General features: G+C 40.8%; 1 protein-coding gene across 7 annotated transcripts in view; it reads right to left on the bottom strand.

The window, feature by feature from the left end:
• plch1 (phospholipase C, eta 1) overlaps positions 1 to 23,090 on the bottom strand; it is a 71,777-nt gene that overhangs the window by 39,742 nt on the left and 8,945 nt on the right. For 2 of the 7 annotated variants that reach the window (XM_039822447.1, XM_039822440.1), the window contains exons 1-4: positions 13,476 to 13,893; positions 6,997 to 7,143; positions 1,772 to 2,015; positions 1,396 to 1,525 (exon numbers count right to left, since the gene is read on the bottom strand). In XM_039822447.1, the coding sequence (XP_039678381.1) occupies positions 1,396 to 1,525; positions 1,772 to 2,015; positions 6,997 to 7,143; positions 13,476 to 13,653 (699 nt within the window). In that variant the 5' untranslated portion in view covers positions 13,654 to 13,893. The other 5 variants (XM_039822451.1, XM_039822457.1, XM_039822465.1 and 2 more) reach the window with 5 other exon arrangements.

A 23,090-nucleotide genomic window follows, 5' to 3' on the forward strand; every position in this document is an offset into this window, starting at 1 on the left:
TGCACTGGGGGTTTCGATCACAGAAAGGATCTATAAACAACCCGCAGGATAAATCACTGTGATGGACTTCATTAGATATGCATGGACAGAAAACAAACAGAATCATGGTATTTTATGCAACTGCACAAGCTGTTCTGGTTTGCAATGCCGTTTTCTGCCAATGCTTAAATGGAAAGAGATAATCAAATACATTTTTTTCCATCTAATCTAAGCCCAAAGAGTGAATTGTTTTAGAGAGGGAAATTATAGTTTAGCCCATTATGAAGAGATAAAAACACTTTGAAATTGTGAAACTGTATCAACTCTAAACTGTTGGGGGTGGAGAAGAGGAGGCTTTTGGGGGATACTTTGTTTGAATAGTTTTATCAAATGTTACGAAAATACATACTGCAAGGCAGTCTTAGTTATTATGTTATTAGTTTTAAGATGAGCTGATATATACTGTAGTTGTCCTGGTTTGTGACAAGACTTTTTTTTTATTTTTGAGGTAACTGGTTCAGTTTGGAACTTAAATAAAAGATTTACATTTCTATTTCATTATATATAAATAAACCTGTTAGGGGGTCCCGTAATCAAAAGTGTGGTGCTGGGCCTCTATTGCCCACACTCTACAAACACAAATCTATTTAGGAATGTGCATTGTAGGCACAATATAAGATTAAAAGGATTAAGGAATTAAGATTTTGACGCAGGCTTTTCCCAACACTGTCTTTATTGCCTTGTTGGCTAAACTTTGAAGCCCTGTTTGTGTTCTGCCTGCCACGCATTCCTTGGTCCTTTGAGTGCTGAGTTACTTGCAGGTATTGATTATATTGTTGATCTGTTTAGACCCCCAGCATCTGCCTTGTGACTCTGGAAAAGCCTGCCCTTTGAACACTGGAAAAGCCTGTAGGACCCTGTATTTGAATTTCTGACAAAACTCAGTTTGACTTTTGTTTTAAAAATTGAAACAGCCATCTCCACACACTTCATCTTTTTACTCTAAAAGTGTCTTTCTCGCGAATTAACATATGAAATATTTCTCACACATTTATTTGAATTACACAAATGCAGATACAAATAAAAAATGCAACAGTAATGTGACATCAGTGATCTTAAATATTTATACGCAAGGAATTGAATGTGTTTCACTTAAAGCAAACCTCATTTTTATTTAATAAGAGGGCTTACATATGTTCGTAAATGTTTTGGTAATTAATTTCTATTCATTGTTAAAAAATGAAGAGCAATTTATTGTATTTGTAAGATGCAATGTTTGCATGGTTCTTGTTTTGTTTGGACGTATCCTTTCAATTAGTACAATGTTACCTCATCCTAAAAATGTAGGGAATATTACTGATAACGTATTGACCAGGATTTAGCAGTAAATGAAATAAAATGGCTTCATATTCTGACCTGAAACATTTGTTTGACCTTCCTGCGCGGCAGATTGACATTCAACTTGTGGAGAAGTTGGTAGATCTCTTCGATGTTCAGGAGACCGTCTCCGTTCTTATCCGCCTCCTCAAACGTCTGCTTCAGCCACGTCACACACACACACACACATTAAGGAAAATGAGGTGTGTATTATGTCTACATGAAATCTGTCTGCATAATTTCAACTCAATATAATATTATGTTTTAGAGCCGGTGCTCGCCTTTGACCCACTTAGTGTGCACAAACACTCCAGAGTCCAAACAAATGAAAACTAAGACCAGGAACACTGGGCCAGAGGTGGATGAAAACAAAATGACATGAACATGAAATTGTTATCAGTTGTTAAAAGGATATTGGTCATGCGTACGCTGCCGTTTGGCCAGCGAGTCCTCATCACTGATCCCGGCCATCAGATAGCGGAGGCCAGTTATCCAGGTTCTGGCTTCTTCTGCATTTGACGTCACCAGATCGAGGGACTCCATGTGGTTTCCATGGTACACGGTGAAACAGCAGGCCGGGTCGAAGCTGCCGTCTGCATGCCGATGGAAGATGTCCGATTGACTGCCCTCTGTCACTTTGTACAGCGAATCGATGGTGACTGAGGAAGAGGAAAAGAAAAGACTAGTTTATTGTTAGATAAGGATGGAGATATTTCAGTTTTTTTTTTTTTTTTTTTTAAGTCTAACCCCAACATTGAATTTATCCTATTCACTGACCTCCTTTGTTGTCCAAAAAACTATTAAAAACACATCCATGAGCCACACCGTGGGGTGACACAGGGCTCCAGACTAACTTTTTTCACTAGGAGCACAGTGGTCCCCAAATGAAAATGTTAGGGGCGCAACCAGAAAATTTAGGGGCACACACCGTAAATCAACATGCTAACCAAATATTCACATTTCTACTAATTTCCACTGTATTACTAATACACACTTTGATAATAGAAATTACAATGTGCTGTTTCAAATTTAGTTTCACATTTTATAGTGCACTTTTGAAGATGCAACATAAAAGGTAAACTGACAGCACCATCGCTGTCATGACAGTACAAATAATTAAAAAAATATACCAGCTCTAGTCTCCAGTCTACAATTACAATGAATTAAACTTAAAATAAAAAATGCATTGTTTAGGCTACTGAACAAAAATTTAAAATAAAACCCGTCCCTACAACCTTGAGTTGAATAATAATTCATTTCTTACTCACTGTAACTTGTATTCTTTATTCTTTTATTCTTGTATTTGTATATTATTCTTTTTTATTTTCATCATGACAGTTTTTAATTGCTCTTTACTGTTTCATGTAAAGCACTTTGAATTGCCTTGTTGCTGAAAGGTTCTGTAGAAATCAAGCTGCCTTGCCTTACAGCCTCAGCCTGTCAGTCAGACCCCAGGGCAGATAAACCACAGTTGTGCCTGCTTGTCAGGAAGCGTACATCAACAGCACCGCGACCGCTTTCGGCCCGCCATTAATATCATATCGCAGCAAACGTTGTCTGCGTGAAGTTTTGAACAACTGTAACCACACTTGCAACCACTTTGTCGGCATTTCAGTGACTAACTGTGACTTCAACAAAACTACAGAGTAGTTTGCTCTGTCCGCACCTCTGCGCTCCGCTCTCTGTCATATGCAGAGAGGACAGATAAGCTTGCGCTTATGAGCTCTCAGGTACCGAAACTTCCACGTTTAATGTGTAAAAAAAAGGGGGTAAATTTACTGGTTGCACATGTGCGACTGGATGTAAAATTCAGCACACTCTCAAATTTTGGTGGCAAAATGCGACCATTTGGTCGCAGTCTGGAGCCCTGTGACAAGTTCCTTCATTTCCGTGAACATGCGTACTTGGGGTGTTGAAATGAATCATTGCATCGATGAATCACGATTCGGCATCAATGCAGTGACAAACCATAATCGATTATTGCCTACTGATGTTACTTGTTGATTTTCCGGTCACTGTTTTTTTTGTCTTTTGTCTGTTGTGTTCAGACTTCGCTATATTCAGGAAAAGTCTTTTTTTTTTTAAGAGCAGATACAAAAAAGGGGGGGTTTAGATATGTATATACCATATATATATCACTGATTGATGCTGCTTTGTTTATGAAAACCATATGTAGCAATATATAATAATATTGAGGAGGTGACGCATCGTGATGCATCGTGATATCGAATCGTTGACAGGATAATCGTAATCAAATCGTGAGACCAGTGAAGATTCACACCCCTAATGGGTACTGTAGTTTATTTTGACTCGAGCCCACATACACCGTCCAGATGCTGTGAATCATATGGCAGAGTGGATGTGACACATGCCTTTGGTGTGGAAGGCCTGGATTCAATTCCCACTGCGATACATCCACCAATATGTCCCTCAGCAAGACACTTAACCCAAAGTTGCTCCAAAGGCGTGCAACCTCTGACATGCATAGCAATTGTAAGTCGCTTTGGATGAAAGTGTCAGCTAAATGACATATAATGTAATGAATGCTCACAAGAGCACCCAATGTGTATTATTCCACAGTTGAAAATAGTCACCCATATGCAGTATGTGCTCTTGTTGTTGCATAGTGTTTTGCTAAAAACTGCCCAGCTCCTTTAGGAAATGATTGGGTCTATCAAAAAAGTTAAACTATTTAATGTGTGACCTGATTTTAGAGATTTACTGTTCAATAGGGACGAATGAGCTTGGGGCTGAGAGCCACAGACAGGGTATGGAAGTCGGAAAGTATTGAGAGGCATACTAAAATATTGTTGGTTTTGGTTGTTTCCTATGATTTGATGACAATAGAAAACAGAATAACACCAGCCTTATCCTTTAATACTGTGACCCATTGCTTGACAATTCCCAATACAGTGTAACGATGACAGAAGGATGGAGGCAGAATAATTAGACAAGTCTGAAATGGAATAACAGCGGAACTTTCGTAGCTTTCTGAAAAATAACCATGAGTTCCTCTCTTTTCTCTTTCATGTGTAAAAAAAAAAAAAAAAAACACACACACAGAGAAAGCAGTTCCTGTAGGCTTCACAGTGTATCACGTTCAAATGAGATTAGAGTATAAACTCAGCTATTTTTGATTCTGTCTTTGTTGGGAAAGAGAAACAGCCTGCACTGAACTACGTGCTGTTCTACATATTTACATAGATGCTCTACACGTCTTTTCACCTCGCTTATTTTCTCCTCAGGGTATGTCTCTTAGGTGTGAAACTTTAACATGTGTCTTATTCAATTAAATCAATTCATTAATGACCCTCATCAATGCACTAATGCGTTTTCCCCAGAACAATGAACCTTAATGTTTTGGGAAACACCGTGATGTTGGATTAACTGATTAAATAATTAATGATATGATTATTCTATTCAATTAATTGCCTTCTTACCCACCCAAAAATACTGTCATAAGCCATTCCAAAATTATACAAGTCCATTTCCCCATTACACTCTCATTCCGTTACATAATCTCCTCTCTGAAATTCTTATATGACTGGCATCATTATGGCTAGTCATACAGTGTGCCTTGGATTGTTTTTGAAGGAAACTTGCATTTTATATTTTTTTGCCACATTGTTCCACCAATGCAATGAGCCCTACACAAGATGGAATAAGCACAGTACACCTGAAGTATCCGAAGAGCACCCGTATGGGAGACAAAGACCCAGCAGCGCTTCTACTCCATTGTCTTTAATGGGGTGATAGAGTGCAAAACCGAGTTTATTTTGTCATAGTTGAATAACGCTAGCTCGGTGGGTGAAATGGGCATACAGAGAACCTCAAAGTCACATTGACACCTCTTTCCTATGCAAATCTAACAATTTGAAACTGCCGCTGAAAACGGGCGAATCCCAACAAAGCTAATAGTTGACGTCAACTCGGTGGCTGTACCTTAATTGGCTCTGTACCTTTGTCAAGCCCCAAAATGTACATACAGACCACTGGTGTGAGACCAGCTGGTGTTCTGAATGTAGGTTGCGCAGATCTCACACACTAGTTTAGCTGCGAGCTGTGCATTTCCACAGGAATTACAAAGAAGAAAGTTTGGAAGTTTTTCAAGGATATTGAAAATGAACCACGGTTGTAAATGCAGTGTTCCAGGCTGTACAGGGAATGTTGACAAACTGTGCAGCCTCTGCTCAACCCGTACGGCGGGCCGCAGCAGTGGGCATCATTAGACTCATACACGGTCTGTTAACGTTACCGATAGACTTCCAAACGTGCGGCCGGGCAGCGGTCGCGGGGCAGCCCGCCGTACGTTTGGAAGTTTATCGGTAACATTAACAGACCGTGTGTGAGTCTAATGATGGAAAGCCAAAAATGAAAAGGAAAAGGTGGTGCTGAGAATGTCAGACTCAAAAGTAAAAAAGGGATGGTGTTGTTTTGATGTGTGTTGTCATCTAAATATTCATGAGCATACCATATAAGGGAGAAAACCTCTTGTTTCATTCTAGGGCTATTTCACAGGGTTGCATAAGGGCGCATAACAGCACCCGGGCCATTTTCAGCCCAACCAATGTTACATACCCTACTCGGAGACCTTAAGGAACAGTGTGAAATACCCTGTATAATCAATCTATCACCCCTTAGAATATAGCAGCATTATTTTCATCATGCTCAGACAGAAAACACATGCACTCAAAGAAAGAACTGGGCAGCTGTTGTTTGTTTCTCTGAATCATAGCAATGGAGAGGATCTAAGAGGTTTTTCTAATGCAGCCAACACACAGACACACACACACACACACCCCTATTTGCACATGTAATGACAGGCCCATAGACAGATGTATGCTTCAGTAGGTTTAAACATAAAACCAGTAAAGTAGAAAAGTGACAGTGATGCTTTGAGGGGGCTATGAAATATATAATGGTAATCCTTTCAGAGCCAGAGCAGTGTGGCTGATTCAACAGACATTCTGGGGGAAAATGGAGGGTAGAGATAGAAACATTCTGCACTTTAATACCTGCTACAAAAATAGCATGGTATTTCTACATGATGTTTATATAAGTTAATAAGTTTAAAGAATAATTCCAGTTTACTACAGCAAAGTCCAACAGGGCAACAAATGGACAGTCAGACTACCAGGCTTTTGGTTAGGTTTAGATAGTGGGAGCACGGGATAAGATTTGGAAAAGATGATGGTTAAATGTTAACCAGACATTGTGTCTCGTGCTTCAAGTCAGTGGAGACCTTTTCTGCATTAAACCAAGACATGATCTTTCCCGAAACTTAACCAAGTGCTGCCAGTGCCTAAACATAACCATGAAAATGCTGTAGTTGTTTTGCGAGCAGATATTGTTTTACATGGTCATTTTTGTATAAAACAATTGCGATTTGTTGTTATTGAAGATACATTCATTATTAACATTAAAGTTACTTGCCAGATTCATTAAATTAACAACATGTCTTAATTATGTTGATAAAAATGGGTTAGTCCCTGGCAAAGGTCAGGCTCCAAAAATGCTGGAACCTACAATTCCTATGATGCAACTCCATACAGTCTTTAGACCCAATTTTATACAGTCTATGGTTAGACTTTCAAACTCAACACTGTGTATGTGTGTGTGTGTGCACCCATGCATACTCACTCTTTGCCTTCTCACTCTTGCGTGAGGGCTTCCAGCGAATGCAGGAGCGATGATCATCCAGGTAGAAGAGCCTCACCAGCCCTTTGGATCCTGCCTTTATCTTTACCATCTGTGTCCCGGACTGCATCACACCCATGCATCGCTCCACTGCAGAAGAGAACACACAAACACTGGGGTCAATGGAGCACTATATTAAGACACAAAGGGAACAGGTGTCTGGCTTTACTTGTCTTTTCTCAGGAAGAAGTAAGGCAAAGTGTCACACAATTAGCGGAGCAGCCGACAGCTGATGTGGGTCAGAGTCCAAACTGCAACAGAGATGCTACTGTGTGAACATACAGGGCTACTTTTCTGTTTCCCATCGACTTGCTGCCGAAAGCAACGGAGAGAAAGAAGAAAGCGAGAGATCTCATAGAGAGAGACAGAGCTAATGTGTGTCTCTCTGTTCTAAGTTTCACAGAGAGCCTGTAGGCTGTTCAAGAAGAAGAAATCTACACATCATGCTGAGGCAGGTGGAAGCTATGACTGGGCTCCATTAAAGGCTAATAAACGTAGTTTAATTTTGTAGTGAGGATTTAAAATATCGCTTCACCCAAATGACACAAACAAAACATACTTCTGCATATTGGTTTTGTGCATTGGTTTTGGGAGAGATCTGTCTCTTCATCTGTACAACAAGGTGAATGCAATTTAGTTTGCATTGAAACGTGACAAATTTATTTCCAGAATCAGTATCATTGCTACTAGCACTACAGTTTGCATTGGAACTATATCTTCAGAAGAAACTAGTCACAATGAAATCTGTCCAGTGGAGGTTTGTGGATTATCCAGATTAACTAGGACACCATTTTTTTAAATGAAATGTTGCTCTTTAAATGAATAAATATCAGAATAGTTGCATTTAATTCAAAACTATCTACGTGGCTAGATACCATAAGTGAGGCAATCTATGTTATTTTTGTAGTTTGGGTAAATTCACCCTTTAAACAGGTAGCAAGGTGTTGGTACCAGTTGCTATTGCATCATGGCTGTTTTAAATACTGCAGTAATTCTAAACGTCTCTGCCCTATCAACTTCAACACCGACACACCCACATGCTGACTGCAAACCGGTGCTTCACATTTTCGAATTGCAAGCTGATGACAGCTAACCTGTTCCTGCAATGCATTGTTGTTATCATATTCTAGGAAGAAAAAACTTGATTTCTAGCATACATGTACATCATGCAAAGGAATAGAGACACTTGTAACGAACAGAAGACGGAAAATAACAGTGGAGTAGTCTGAAGAGCAGAACAGAGGGACTGAAATGATGTGAAAAATGACTTTGTGTTTGAGTGCTGCCTGGCACTGTCCAGCATCGACAAAGGATAAAAGACAAAACTTTTTACTTTTTGTGAAAGCTGGTGGCAGGGATACAGACGGGGATGACAGCAGAGAGACTGTGGAATTTCCATCCTCATTAGTGGAGTGTGCGTGCGTGTGTGCGTGTGTGCGTGTGTGCGTGCGTGCGTGCATATGTTTTTGTGGTTGGCTATGCATACTGTATGTGTGAATGTACTGTAGCACATGTTTTTGTGTATGTTGCAATGTCTACAATATGTTTACATGCATCAGTACACACATATAGCCCATCATTTGTCTTTGCACTAAATAAAGAGCATTGTAAACAGATCATATGAAGAAATGTAATATTTAATTAATAGAATTCACTCTATAGAGCCTTGGCTGTAAAGTATTCAGGTGTGTGGCCACAGACTCAGGACTATATTTTACTACGTGTGGCTGCATCCATTTTTTTACGTGCACAAAGAGACACAAGACTCTCTTTCCTCTCTCTTAAATATCAGTTTGGTTTAACTCCTGACTACAGAGAAGTAATTGAAACACATATGGTTGAAGAGTAAACTACCTGATACCACTGTACAAAATATTAGGGGCACTTAATTCATTTAAAATGGATGAGGTTAAGTCTGATAAAAAGCCACTGTTATCAATTTTTTATCTAATTAAATTGTTTCCAGTCACAATGGATCAAATGCACTACAACAATGGTGTAAAGTACCATCAAATATATACTGTAGCTAACATAGTAATAACAAAAAAGTGCCTCAATAGAGCTGCAGCTTTACAGCCTCCCCTCTGGAGCTGCTAAGAGAAAAGAGGCTTTCTTAAGGACACTTCAGTTGGATGGATGCTTGTCAAGGACAGATTCTACTTGTATGAGCAAGGGAGGTTTAAGGTAGTTGTTGAAAACTCAATGGTTGGTAAGTACTACAAGGAATTACACACTTCTTTGAATTTTAATCCCTCAATGTGATGAATCTTCTACAACACGCAGTTTAAGACAGCAGGAAGAATGAAAAGAAACAGCACACCATAGTTTGTGTGTGAGCACATTTGTCGACTACTAGCCTTTCACCTTAACATTAACTGGTACCATAATGTACCTAAATTCCAATCTTAAACCTTAACATCATGTAGCTGTGTTCAAGAATCCCATGACACATTTACAATGTTTTAGATCAACAAAGAAAATAAACTCTGCAGCAAAGACCACATTTACAGCAGTTCCCAAAGAGAATCTGAACAAATCCCAAAGGTCCCATGGCATGGTACTCTTTGGATGCTTTAATATAGGCCTCAGTGGTCCCCTAATACTGTATCTGAAGTCTCTTTCCTGATTAAGGCGCCCCTTGGTGCAGAATTACAGCCACTAGAGCCACAATGAGCTTTCCTTAGTATGTGCCATTTCTGTGTCTGTAGCTTTTGAGGAGGAGAGAGGGGGGGGGGCAAGGTGGAGGGTGGGGGTGTGGCCCTGACCAACTGCCACTTTGTTTGTTTGAAAGCCATGATGTCTCTCTTTCATGGGTGGGCCAAATTCTCTGGGCGGGCAAAGCAGAGAAAGGGGAGGTAACCTTGCACCTTATGACCTCATAAGGAGAAGAATCCTGATCGGCCCATCTGAGCTTTAATTTTCTCAAAGGCAGAGCAGGATACCCAGGGCTCGGTTTACACCTGTCGCCATTTCTAGCCACTGGGGGACCATAGGCAGGCAGGGGGAACGCATATTAATGTAAAAAAAAAAAAACTCATAAAGTGAAATTTTCATGCCATGGGACCTTTAGAATGTTAAATACAGTATGTAGCCTACAACTATATGTATTATAATCACAGATGTTATTTTCTGCATAAAATCAAAACCATGTTAGAAAACAAGCATGGAAAGCCTGACGAGGGAGCCTAATGACTCAAAGCCTTCAGGGTTTAAAACTACAAACTGGAACAGTCTATTAGCCCCTTACAAAAATACGAGAAAATACAAAATGTTCGAAAGTTGTAGGACATTTTCTTCTTGACTCACGAAGAGCACATGCACGTATACACAAAACTATTAAAATGCATTTTTTTGAGAGGACATGGGTGATTATCTTCAAAGACAAGTAAAGTCAAACCTCTCATGGATCTCACGGAACACATATTCAAGCATACTTAACAGAACACACGCTGAGCAGAGTTCTTGTTAACAGACTCTCTGTCCTGAGGATAGGCTTAGCAATGACACAAATGTTCTTGGTATTCGAGAACAAAATATTCGACAAACAATATACATAACAAAAATAGATGACTTCTTGGAGTCGTAGATGCTATCTCCAGGGACAGTATCAGACACACACAAGCATAAGCACATGGCCCTGAGCCCTGTGCGTTTTCTCCCAAGATGCATGACAAATGCATCATGAATGCACTAATGGCCACACAGTTGATAACACAATGGAGTACGTGGGAAGAGAAACAAGTAGCCATGTAAATAAAACTGTAAACTCCGGAGCTTTCCTCTAACGGACTTCATAATGGCTTTACCAAGACAAGTCTCAACTGGGCATCCAGTGACAGATCAGCTCATGGTCAAGGAAATATATTTACTGTATGTAATCCCCAGATTTAAGTTTTGTGCTTAATTCATATATCATACAGATCCGTTGATCATTTATCAAGAATCAGTACAATCTCCTATGTGCTCATAATGCAAGTACAGCAAGTGTTGTGGCAACTCTTCAGAGCTTCAGAAAAAATAACGGGGCAATGAAGACAAAGAGAGACTCGGGGAAAAGATTTAATCAGAAACAAGAAAATTGTCCGTTTTGCATTATTTATTTCACAAAGCCACTTCTGAAATTCACAGCTTCATTAACGACATAATTCAATGGAGGTCACTGTCCAATGTGGGTTTATTGTAGTATTGATCACATCTGCAGTCTCCGCTCCAGTGAGCAGGCATGTTCTTCTGGGATATTTGATCTCACAGTTTCAGGCTCAAAATCCATGACTCAGACTAGACAAGTTTCCAGCAACACTTCTCCGGTGCTTGTAACATCATAAATCAGGCCTAAAGTGAATAAACCCTATTTGCCATCACTAGAGAGTACATGCCCAGTCTCCTGCAATTCCCCTGGAGTATAGATATATAAGAGTGTTTCTCCGAGAGGCAGTCAGATATATTTCACAAGAAAAAGCGGAAAGGGAATACAGCTGCTTTTTTTCATCCAGCTCAACAGCCAACATGAGGCAACTCTCCAGAAATAGGAGGAGGACTGACATGTACAGGTATCAATTCATCGTCTGTTCGTCTGTTATTTTGTATTGTAACACAACTTAAAAGAATAATAGTCCGCCTCCGTTTATTTATTTTTTTTTACTTCGGTCATTTATCCAACCCAATTACTCCTTGACATTTCGGCAGGCACTCTCCAGTCACTTAACTCTCCATCAGCAATGATAAGGACCATAAAGAGTCAAACCTCAAACCTAGTTATAGCTGAAGATTGAGAGGCAAGAGACACAAGGAGAAGAGGAAGCAGGTTTAATGTCTGCCCAGGAGAGGGGAGCTGTCTCGTAATCAAAGATGAGAACTAATGTAAGTGTCTCTTAAAAGAGCCGTGATGGCCGAATCAAAGGATCAGTGTCTCGTTTTCCTAAAAGCATTAATGCTCAAACCATCCGAGCGTGAGGATGTAAATTTACAGTTTAATTCAAACTTACAATTCCAGTATCTTGTCGGACATCTAAAACAAAAGAAATAATTATGTCTTCTTAACCCCACCTGGCATTTGTATGCAGGTTATTAATCTTCATGCTTTGCTATCTGCGGCCACAGTATCCAGTTCTCTCCTTGCAACCTCACAGAAACGGATTCAAAAAGACAACTCCACCAAAGTATATACAAATGTGATTATCAGCTAGGTAGGTGAATAAAAAAAAAAATTCTTTGTGCGAAATCTACTTTCTGGCTGCCCTCTTTTAAACGAGTCTGTGGGTGTGTATTCACTGGTGTGTGTTTGTCTGTATGTGCATGTATGTGTGCATAAAAAAAAACATCCTCTCTGTCAGCACAGAGCAAAGAAAGCAGATCAGAGCTTTGTCTTACCAAAGAGGCCCAGGCAATTCAAACATATTTTAATGGGGTAGGTGATAGAGAAGCCTCTATGATAACCTGATGAACAAAGCCTGTCCTCACGCCAGGAGAGTGAAAAACAGCGTCCACAGCAGTTTCCATTCATCATTTCCAATCTTAACTGTCATTTTTTAACCTCAATATGATGACCTATTCCTCTCAGCCATCCCTTTAGCCTCATTGCTAGGAGTTTATTATTATCAGTTAGGGATAATATTTAAATGCTTGTTTGGCTCTGCATGAGATCTCTTGTTAAGATTTGGTCAGAGGGTGATGACTCGAATGGATCAAAGATCCAGTCCAAAAGTTTCTTAGAAATTATTCATAATTACATACATTCATATTCAGCAGCATCTGCCTGATCCTTCATGCACTATTCATGTGACATGAGGCACCGCCACCCGAACTATCCAAATCAGTCCTACTGCTGATGAAACACAACAATCACAGCAATCAAACCACAATAAAACTGAATGGAGGCACACCGTCGTAATTCTTCACTCATTGCTGTGTTCGCTCCCATGACCTGAAGTATTGTTTTGTGTGCTGAAGCTTATTCAAGATGTGATTCAGTTTTGGTTAACAGACTGTCCACTGAACAAAAACTGAATGACATTTACACATAATTATTGCTATGAGGGGTAAAATGCACACAAATCAACACACAAACAAGATAAATCTTCTCTTGCATGTAATGAGCAACATCTCATTAAGACAAGCTATACAGGTTCAAAGTTATGATTGCAGAAAATGAGCAGTTTGATCATCCTGGGGATATTCTGATACATAAACATGAGCTCCTGCTCTTTTCCTGGGCTATAAATAGCAACAGCAAGCAATATGTTTAATATGCAATATGTTTGTCCACACACACAAACATTTAGTCTGTGAAAGACAACCTGCAGTAAGAAAAACATAAGGACGGGAGGTTTTACACAATATATATCAATTTAAGTGGAAGATGCAGTGGAGAAACGTAGGTTTTAATGGGACACACACACACACACACACACACACACACTTACCAATTTGTGTAAGTCTGCATTTCTGTGGTACAGCCAAAGTGCCACCAATATGGTAGATGTTACGCGCCAGGAGAGTCGCGACAGTTAACACGGCCGATTTTTCAGCAGAACCATAAAAAAAGGTGGATCGTACTTTATGAGCAGATAATGCATTGGGACCAAAACTAATTTCCTCCATTTTCTCTGGAGAAAATAAGGAGCCAGTAGGAGTCCTCCTTTGCTCAGTCCCAGTTTGCAACACACTCCACCTGTAGCTAAAACTCGTTTGCTGTTCCTCACATCAGATTTGACAGAGTGGCTTCAGAAAGCCTCCACGCTCCAAACAACAAGCAAGCACACCAAAACTCCTGTTCACCCTCCTCTGTACCGTCCTGTGATCTGTGGCGACACTTTCAACTGACAGTCTCCTCTCTGAAAACACACACACACACACGTTTCCACCTTTCTCCTGGTCATCTGTTCTCCACTCCCACTTCCTGCTCTTCCCATCCGCCTCTCTTTGATGTCCGCAGGTCTCTCAGAAGACGTGCCGCTGTGTCAGTGAGGCTGCCAACATGCAACCCTGATGCACAAACTTAGATTCAGCATTTAACAGCTCCAGTAATTTTTGTATTGTTTATGGAGCGATTATGAAGAGCAAGGGAGGAAAGTGGAGATTGCAGCAGATGTTTGTCTCTACATATCAGCTGGGTTCATCAAGGGTCAACTAGAGGAATATGAGGATAAGAACGATGACATAACATTTATGAAAATCCATTAGTAAAAGTATGATTTAATGGGATGACATGGGGGGGGGGGTGTCTGTGTGTGTGCTACAGGAAGAGTCCCCAACAGCACATCTGTCCATCTTGTACTAAACAACCATTGCAACCATTTCACACATTGTCTACCCTGGAAATCCAGAGTTCTCGCGAGAACACAATTTGAATTTGCTTTCGGATTTGGGTCTGGATTTCCAGGCTACGGTTTTTCCCTCCTAAGCGTGAAATCCTCTTCGCCCACGTTCCACTAAGTGTACTGACAATTTCATACTAGATCAGCATATCAGGGAGGCACCATTCTTTAGGAGCAACACAATACCATAGAAACTAAGAACATGATTTGACTTTAATGGGAAACCCATGGAGCTCTATTTCCCTAAAATAGGGCACAAAAGCAAATGCAAGCAAAATCTCCAGGAGCAGACACAAATCGACGTGACCAGCAAATTTTGTAATTTTGGCAACCAGGCACAGCTGGGCGCAACACAACATGGAAGAACTGAATATATTACCAGTGGGAGGGATATACAATCAACAGGTGGCTACATGGGGCTATTTTTCTGGGGATGTTCATTCATAATTATCTTGAATTTAACAATGTCAAAATTCTATAGTTAATTAAATTTTTTTTAAATTAGTAATTTGATAATGTCAGAAAAATGTATCAAACTAGAAAAAAAAAGTCTTGTTTTCAGAGTAGTTAAGCAGGCAGCATGATTTTTAATACCACTGCAGCAGATGATAAACCCGAAATGACAGCGCAACTAATCTCATCTCTCTCATTTCTTCTTCATGAATTTGGGGTTACGTCACCCCGTCTGCATGTTTCATTGTTCCTCTCAGGACATTCAACAGTTAATGAAATTAAATTAGTCAGGCGCACAGCTTCAGCTTGATGACTTTGGTATAAATGTGGGGGGAAATCAGGCTCCTCCGTGGAGGGACAAAAGTTGGTGGCACATTTGTGACAGTACGGAGCTTGAGCCTTGGCATAACAAAACTCCCATCACCTGCTCCACCAGTGTGATGGCCAGTGACTACTGGGTGGTCATATTCATTCAAGCATTCATCATACATAATGAAGAAATAAGGAAGTGACATTTACTCATTTTGTCTGCTTGCTTGTTTGGTGGAAGGCCAGCCTGAATTAGTTGTCAGTCAAGGCTAACACAGATAGACAGACACTCATACCAGTGGGACCGCTGGAGTCTCTAATCCACCTGATGTGTGTCATTGGAAGGAAACAGAAAAAAAAGCCTGCATGAATGCAGAGATAACAGACTGCACACATAAAGGAGTGGAGCTAAACACAAAGCCACAATATCATTCACTGGCTATTTTTTTTTTTGTTTAATGAAAAAAACAGAGAGTGCATGTTCACAAAATGGAAACATAGACAAACAACCCAACAATTGCGATTCTAATATGTCATTAAACTGATTGGTGAAATCCCCATACTCGAACAAGGCCCCAGCCATTTCAAGAGCAGAAATACAGAAATATTTCATGTTATGTTAATTAATCAGAATGGTGATAACTTTGACACATAACAGTGCTCATAAAGGATCCTATAATCGCCATCCAACGTACGTGATTCATTTGAGCATTGTCTGATCTGGCACCCCTATTGGCATGACATTGTTTGTCAGTACCTTCCAGACCGCTAGAAAAATTACCACAACAAAATTAATTCATGCACCTCTCTTCATGTTTGGTTATGGTTAGGCAAAAAAACAAAAACTACTTGTTTGAGGCTCGGGAAAAATCACGGCCATAGTTAACTTCAACATTGGGTGGAATACGAGATCTGTACATCTAACCAACAGACGCCCCATTAAGAGGTTTTGGAGTTCTTAAACAACATCACTTTATTTCTGCCTTTTCTCTTGAGAGTCTTCATTCACACAACCACAAGAGGTCACTTGGAAGCTTGCAGCTTTCTCTACACCCACTAATCCAAACAACTTCACACTGCACTTCCTTGGGTCCTGAGCATGAAATAGTTGCCTCCTCTAGCAATGGTAGATTGCTTTATTTGCTAACAGCGAGCTATTTGGGACCAGGCTATTTCCAGGAACAAAGGAGATCATTCCAAAAGTTACATTGCTGATTTTTTAAATGTTTAAGTTTGCTACAATGCAACATCTTCGCTCTCTCTCTCTGTTCTGGAATGTACTGTAGCCTAGCATTATATACAGTCTATGACTGTAAGGAGTGACAGAGAGCAGGCTGTACCCAGCATGTCGTTCAGTGGTGTAACAGTTAATAGGGGTCCCCTCTCAATACACTCAATACACTGTGTGTACATTACACTGTTAATAAATATGTCCCATAGATCGCAAAAGCTCAAACTCAACACTGCACTGCACATCCTCAGCAATACACCTACTTAGTGTGAAGTCGATCAGATGAACAGTTGTCGAGAAAATAGTAAGACGGACGGACAGACAGACAGAGCTACTCATTCTATTTTAGTAAGATTAACTCGAATCTCCTGACTTTTCATGTCAGTACATGAAAAAGTCAATACCTCGCAAGCAGATATATCTGCAAAAATAATGTGATTCCCATCAGCCTCAGCTATACTTTCTGTTACTGTTGCTAATTAGCAAATGCTAGCATGGTAATGTGCTAAACTAACATGGGGGAAATGACAGCTGCCTGCTAAAAATCAACATGCTAGCATTATCGCTGTAAGCATGTTAGCAGCCTGATGTGAGCATTTAGTAAAGAACCGCTAGCATGTAGATTCAGTCTTGTTCATCTTGAGGGTTTTCAGGGTTTGGATTTTATGTTTACCTTCTAATTCCTGCCTAACTGCAGTACTTCAACGCTTCACATTCTACAGCAGCATAATGCAAGTGAGTCTAAACGTTGCATACCTGGGGGGACATATTCAATACCTTTTAAAGCAAATGCACAAAACCTGGAAGAAAGAAGTCAAAAATATTTTCTTATTGCTTATTAGCAACATAAAAGGTTAGGAAACCTAGGGAAATGATGAGTCAAACGAGGGCAAAATACACACACACACACACACACACACACACACACACACTTATCTCACAGTCACTCACTTTGTCCTAATTAAGAGCTCAAGGCAGCGCTCAAACCGCCAATGCTACAAATGGGTTCCTGGGTCCCCCCCAGGTGCAGAATGTAGAGCGGCACCGGAATGAAAATGAACACATGACAACTGCAGCATGATAATACACTCACCAAAGATTCTACAGGGGGCTCCCCGAGTGGAGTAGTTCAGCACTAACATCAAAAGAGGAAACTAAAGACAGTGTGTGTGTGTGTGTGTGTGTGTGTGTGTGTGTGTGTGTGTGTGTGTGTGTGTGTGTGTGTGTGTGTGTGTGTGTGTGTGTGTGTGTGTGTGTGTGTGTGTGTTTTGATGTTCCTGCAATATTCAAGCTTCTTCTTTCTTCCTCCCTAGGCCAGGCTGGATGACTGTGAGTAGATTGATACAGTATATTTGGCTGCAAAACCAGACTGCCATGCAAACTGTCTGATCTCAACTGCTTCAAACATTGAAGAGAAGCTCCCGTAGCTGCTTTCCTGATGCTTCATATCGGGACGCAGGACAAGCCTAAAAGTGTTGGTTCCATAGCTAAGTGGACTGAGCTTCTGGGCAGCTTAATAACTGCTGAGGGGATGAAAGCAAGTAAAATAAAAGCCAGTTGTTATGGATAATTTGCTTCCCATTTCTAGCCGTGATGCAGGTAGAGCAACTTTACACAGAGGATAGCCTCCCAGTAGGTTTTAGAAGCTGACATTTCACAATCCCATCCCATATGCTTTATGCAAAAACAAATGTGACGTGCCAAGTCAACATGCAGGCTGATACAGTAACTCATTGTCAGTGAAATTCTATGTAGGCTAAATGCAAATCATGGTGCTTCAGGATCAAGGGGAAAAGACAAAGATGGATGTTGGCGGCTCCCTGATATCCGAGATGTGAAGCTAGTTGATGAACAATATTGAATGTGACACATAGGTTTACTAAACAGATGAAAGTATGGGAAGGAGAGGAGAGGTAGGGCTGGGTATAGTTTGACAGCCTGAGTATTAGTACCAGTATCAAAACATTACTCCTTACATAGAATTAGCCTACATAAAAGATTCTAGAATTAGCAAGACAATATTTTAATCGTGAAGTACCTGATCAGATGTCCAACACCAACTTTTGGCACTTGACAGTTTTCAATAGTAAAAGCAACACATTTCAGTCGGTACATAAATAGTATTGAGGCTCAATACCCTGAGGAGAGGAGAGGAGAGCTATTGGTTCAAAAAAAATTGGTGCTATATTATTTAGCCCTACTTCAAGGAATTTGTCTAAATTTGACATGAGATTTTGATTTAAATCAAGAACAGACATTTGATGCCTTTTTGGTACATTACAGTTTTTAATACTCAGACACATTTCTGTCAGTACCAATAAACGATTTAGGAGAGGAGAAATGAAAATAACAAGAGGTTGTATAAATAAAAAGAGGAGAAGAGCTGAAAGGACGAGAGTGTGTTTCTCCCTTGGTTTCTCTTAGCTGTTTTTCTGCCCTGGAGCGACAGAAAGGAAGAGGCAGAGACAAATGGGGAGGGGGGGGGGTGGTTCATGCTGAGATTCATCATCATAAATACAGGAGAGACACATGAGGAAAAACACATTTTCCATGGAAAAGCCATTTCCTACATGTGGAGGAGATTAGCAACCATGCATGTGCCTCCAAACCTTTCTCCTTCCATCATTTTCTCCCCTCTTTCTCTCTCAGCAAGGACTCATGGTGCCATGCAACTCTTCTTAGCACAAGTGTTGACAAAATGAATGAGGAGGTAGCCCTCTTGGACATTGAAGATAACAGGGGCCTTCCTCTCACTCCCCAACGCTCACATAGATGAAGAGAAAACAGGCGCTGCAGGGGCGAAGACTGACAACTTGACACATCCTGCTTTCTAAGTGCCAGGGATGCACAATATTTTTGACAGCATAAGAGAGAGCAAAAGGGTCGCTCTAATAGCCAGGGACTATTGGGACATCAATTTTGCCATCAAAGCTCTGTGACAGTGTGGGGACTCAACATCCCCTGCCTGGGTTTCAAGGGGCTCCTGTTGCAACAACAATGCAATCCACCTCGGTTACTGAGCTGTGGCATGTGGTAATGCTATGTGGTCTGTCAGTGGCATCTTCACACAGAGGCGCTGCAGTGACAGAACCTATAAACATCTCAGGGATGGTTATTTCTGTGAACAGTGCGGAGGATGCAGGATTGTGAAGGATGTGGCACATCCACAACTATGTGCTGCTATATGGACTGAGGGCAGAGCAATTCCTGTCAAAATTCAGAGGCTTTTCTGCCCCCTAGTGACAAGAACAAAGGGGCATTTTCAGCACCAGGGACAGTGTCGCGCTGCTCCACTGCTGCTCTTCATCAAGAGCTCATCATATAAACTGACGAAATCAGTTCAGTTTATAAATTCGCATAACATGTCAATGAACAAAAAATCAACTGAGTGATATCATGTAATTCATTCTGACGTTTTGTACCCAAAATGTCGATAAACAGTCATTATTGCACAATAAATCCTTCATGCAAATAGACAATCGTCAATTAAGACTCCTTTCTAAAGTGTTTGTAGCAGCTTGGCGATGAAACGTCTCCACAAAAACAAGCGCAATGGAGAAATTACGCATGGGCTTTAGTCTGCTTGCAATGTCTAGTCATCCAAAGGAATGCGCTCGCCACACAGAGTAGGCTGTTCCTCTCCATATGAGACTGAAAGATGAAACAACTAATCCGGGGGGAAAAGCTTGAAACCTATCACTTACCCTTCTCCAAACTGAGATTTCTGCAAACTTCAAGTTCTGCCATTTAGGACTGGGGTTGGTGGTCTCATAAGGTCCCTCCATGCGTTTTGGACATCATTTTTTATTTCCTAATTGTAGCGGTTCGAAAAACCATCAAAACATGCCTGACTAGTCCATTTCTCCATGATGATTAGACGTTTACATGAAACGCGCCATGATGATTTTGTCCAAAAAAATAACGAGCCCAGAAACTAACTGCGCCTCAGCATCTGCCTCCCTGCAGTCTGCGGAGTGAATTCACAAACCATCAAACCTCTCGCATCCACAGCCGCTGCGCGCACATCCTCTCCTCTCAGAAGGCGCAACACAGAAGCAAAACGATAAGCCGATTACTCACAAGCTCGTTGGGCCGACGGAGAGTGATTGTTAAAAAGCAAGAGTGAGCGAGAGCTGTGGCTTAGTCGACAGAGTTGAGCATTTTGGGCATTTCAACAGCTTTGGTCGACAGTCTGGTTCAGCTGTTTGGCGACAGTTTGAATTCCCCACCAAACTTAACTCGTGTAACAGTTTGTTTTTTTAGTCAGCAATTCCTTGGTGAATATTCTTAGGGAAAAAACAGTCACCATTGCTTAGGGACACCGGCGCTATGACCCACTTTACGCTGTGTCTCTCGTTTTAGCTACAGTATATGAAGGCTTCCTCAGAGACCCAGTAGGAAACATAAGACTGAGAGCTCTGTGTAAACATTCATTAGTAGGTATAGCTTTTTCATTCTTTTTGTGTGTGTGTGTGTGTGTGTGTGTGTGTGTGTGTGTGTGTGTGTGTGTGTGTGTGTGTGTGTGTGTGTGTGTGTCTCAGCCTCAAGTTTAGTTGAGTCTATTCCCTAATGAAAGTTTGGTCAATCAAGAGCTCCCAGATTAGTCTTGCTCATTGGTCCACATTAAAGCCATTTAATTTAGGATTGCAGAAGACAATTAGACTATGTAGTGAATAAACACACACACACGCTTACACACACACACACACACACACTTGCCTTGTTCTGTTCAAACACCAAGAGTCAGAGGTTAAATCGATTAGATCTGGAAGAACAAACCTGACCACCAGTGCCACACTGAGTTCAATGCTGTGTGTGTGTGTGTGTGTGTGTGTGTGTGTGTGTGTGTGTGTGTGTGTGTGTGTGTGTGTGTGTGTGTGTGTGTGTGTGTGTGTGTGTGTGTGTGTGTGTGTGTGTGTGTGTGTGTATTAGTACATGCTGCTTTCCAGTGATTGCTCACTTTGATTTACGTTATAAACAGCTTTTCATCCACACCTGCATGATCACAGACAGTCCCCCTCCCTTCGAACCCCATTTTCACACTGACTTATGTACCATGGCCAAACAAAAACCATCATCCACCATACAAAAGACTGGAAACAGCGGGAAGAAAAGGGTAGAGGCAGAGTGAAGCAAAGTCATGGAAAAAACAGGGAAAGATGAGAGAGGCATATGTTTCAAAATGGTTCTGATGACTAAAGGACAAACTGTTGGGGCATGATGGGATGAATACAGACAGAGTTCAACAGGATCTGAAGTTTGGTGAAGATACAACAGACAATTCATCCACAGACTATTTGTTCTATTTCTCCTCCCTTTATCCCTTTGGCAGCTTAAACATATGTAACTGTATAGGCGCCAGAATATGTTAGCAGAATATGTTAGCTTGTAAGAAATGGATTGGAGGGGGTGGAGGGGTGGTGCTAGCTCACTTTAATAAGACTATATGAAAATGTATTTGCTATTCATTTTCATTTATTTAACCACAAATTCTGAGGAAAGTCAACTCTGGCTTGGAGAAACTTGCATCTCTGCATCAGTCGGGTTTAATCCATCATCCACAACAGAGTACTGAAGCAGTCAAGCCTGGTATCTACTACAGTTCGCTGATAAATAGAAAGTACACACTCAGTGTTTAGCACACAGTCTGCAGGGGTAGGATGGGGACGCTGGCTAGAGTAAGTCAAGGCGAGGCTTTAAGTGGTCTGTCTGCTGTAGGTGTGACGGCCACAGAGGCAGACAGAGATTTGTTATGGATTTGTCTGGCGGATCTGTCAGTGTGCAACCTGACCGCCTTAAAACTCGTAAATCATCAATCAAATTAATGTCTGGACTCATTTCAGCTTTGAGGAGAATGAAAAATGCACTATTCGCTGTGATTCGTTAAATCATTATGTAATATAGCATTAACCAGTATGCATGTATAGGTCAGGGTACTCAAGTTGATGCATGCAGATATTAAGCAGAAGAACAGTACGTACATCCCTTTGGACATGTTGGTTTCTCTTTTTTACTTGAACTTTTCACTGTATGACATGTATAAATCACCCATGAAGTGAAATGTATTGCATTATGTCAGGTGATGTAGCCTGCTAGTACACGTTTTGTATTTACACTGAATAAAGTTCTGTGGACAGTTTTTTTTATTAATGCCACACAATGATTTATTGGCTTGCAGCAGCGTTTGTTTCAGTAAATAGTAATAATGTTGATGTCGCAAGACCAAATCTTGGCTGTGCTGTCTGCAGTATAAAAAGCATGAGTGTCTGAGGCACACTAGTGGAGACGAGTCTCCCTCTGCTGTTCATTGCGACGACATACAGTTATCAAAGAGAATGTATACTATATTATGTTCATTAACCTGTGTGTGTGTGTGTGTGTGTGTGTGTGTGTGTGTGTGTGTGTGTGTGTGTGTGTGTGTGTGTGTGTGTGTGTGTGTGTGTGTGTGTGTGTGTGTGTGTGTGTGTGTGTGTGTGTGATTTACCATGAAAGGTGCTGTTGTCTGTCAGGAAGTGGCGGCGGTACTGTGGCTCTCCTTTCCTGTTCACTACCCAGGAGCTCATGGTGAGAGGAGGAGGGACGCAGGAGGACGAACAATTGGATGACCTATGAAGGAGAAGAGAATTTAACTAGAGCTGCAAAGATTAATCGATTAGTTGTCAACTATTAAATTAATTGCCAACTATTTTGGTAATCGGTTTGAGTAAATTTCAAGAAAGAAAAGTTAA

This window comes from Perca fluviatilis, chromosome 2, assembly GCF_010015445.1.
Source record: "Perca fluviatilis chromosome 2, GENO_Pfluv_1.0, whole genome shotgun sequence".
NCBI classification, from domain to species: Eukaryota; Metazoa; Chordata; class Actinopteri; order Perciformes; family Percidae; genus Perca; species Perca fluviatilis.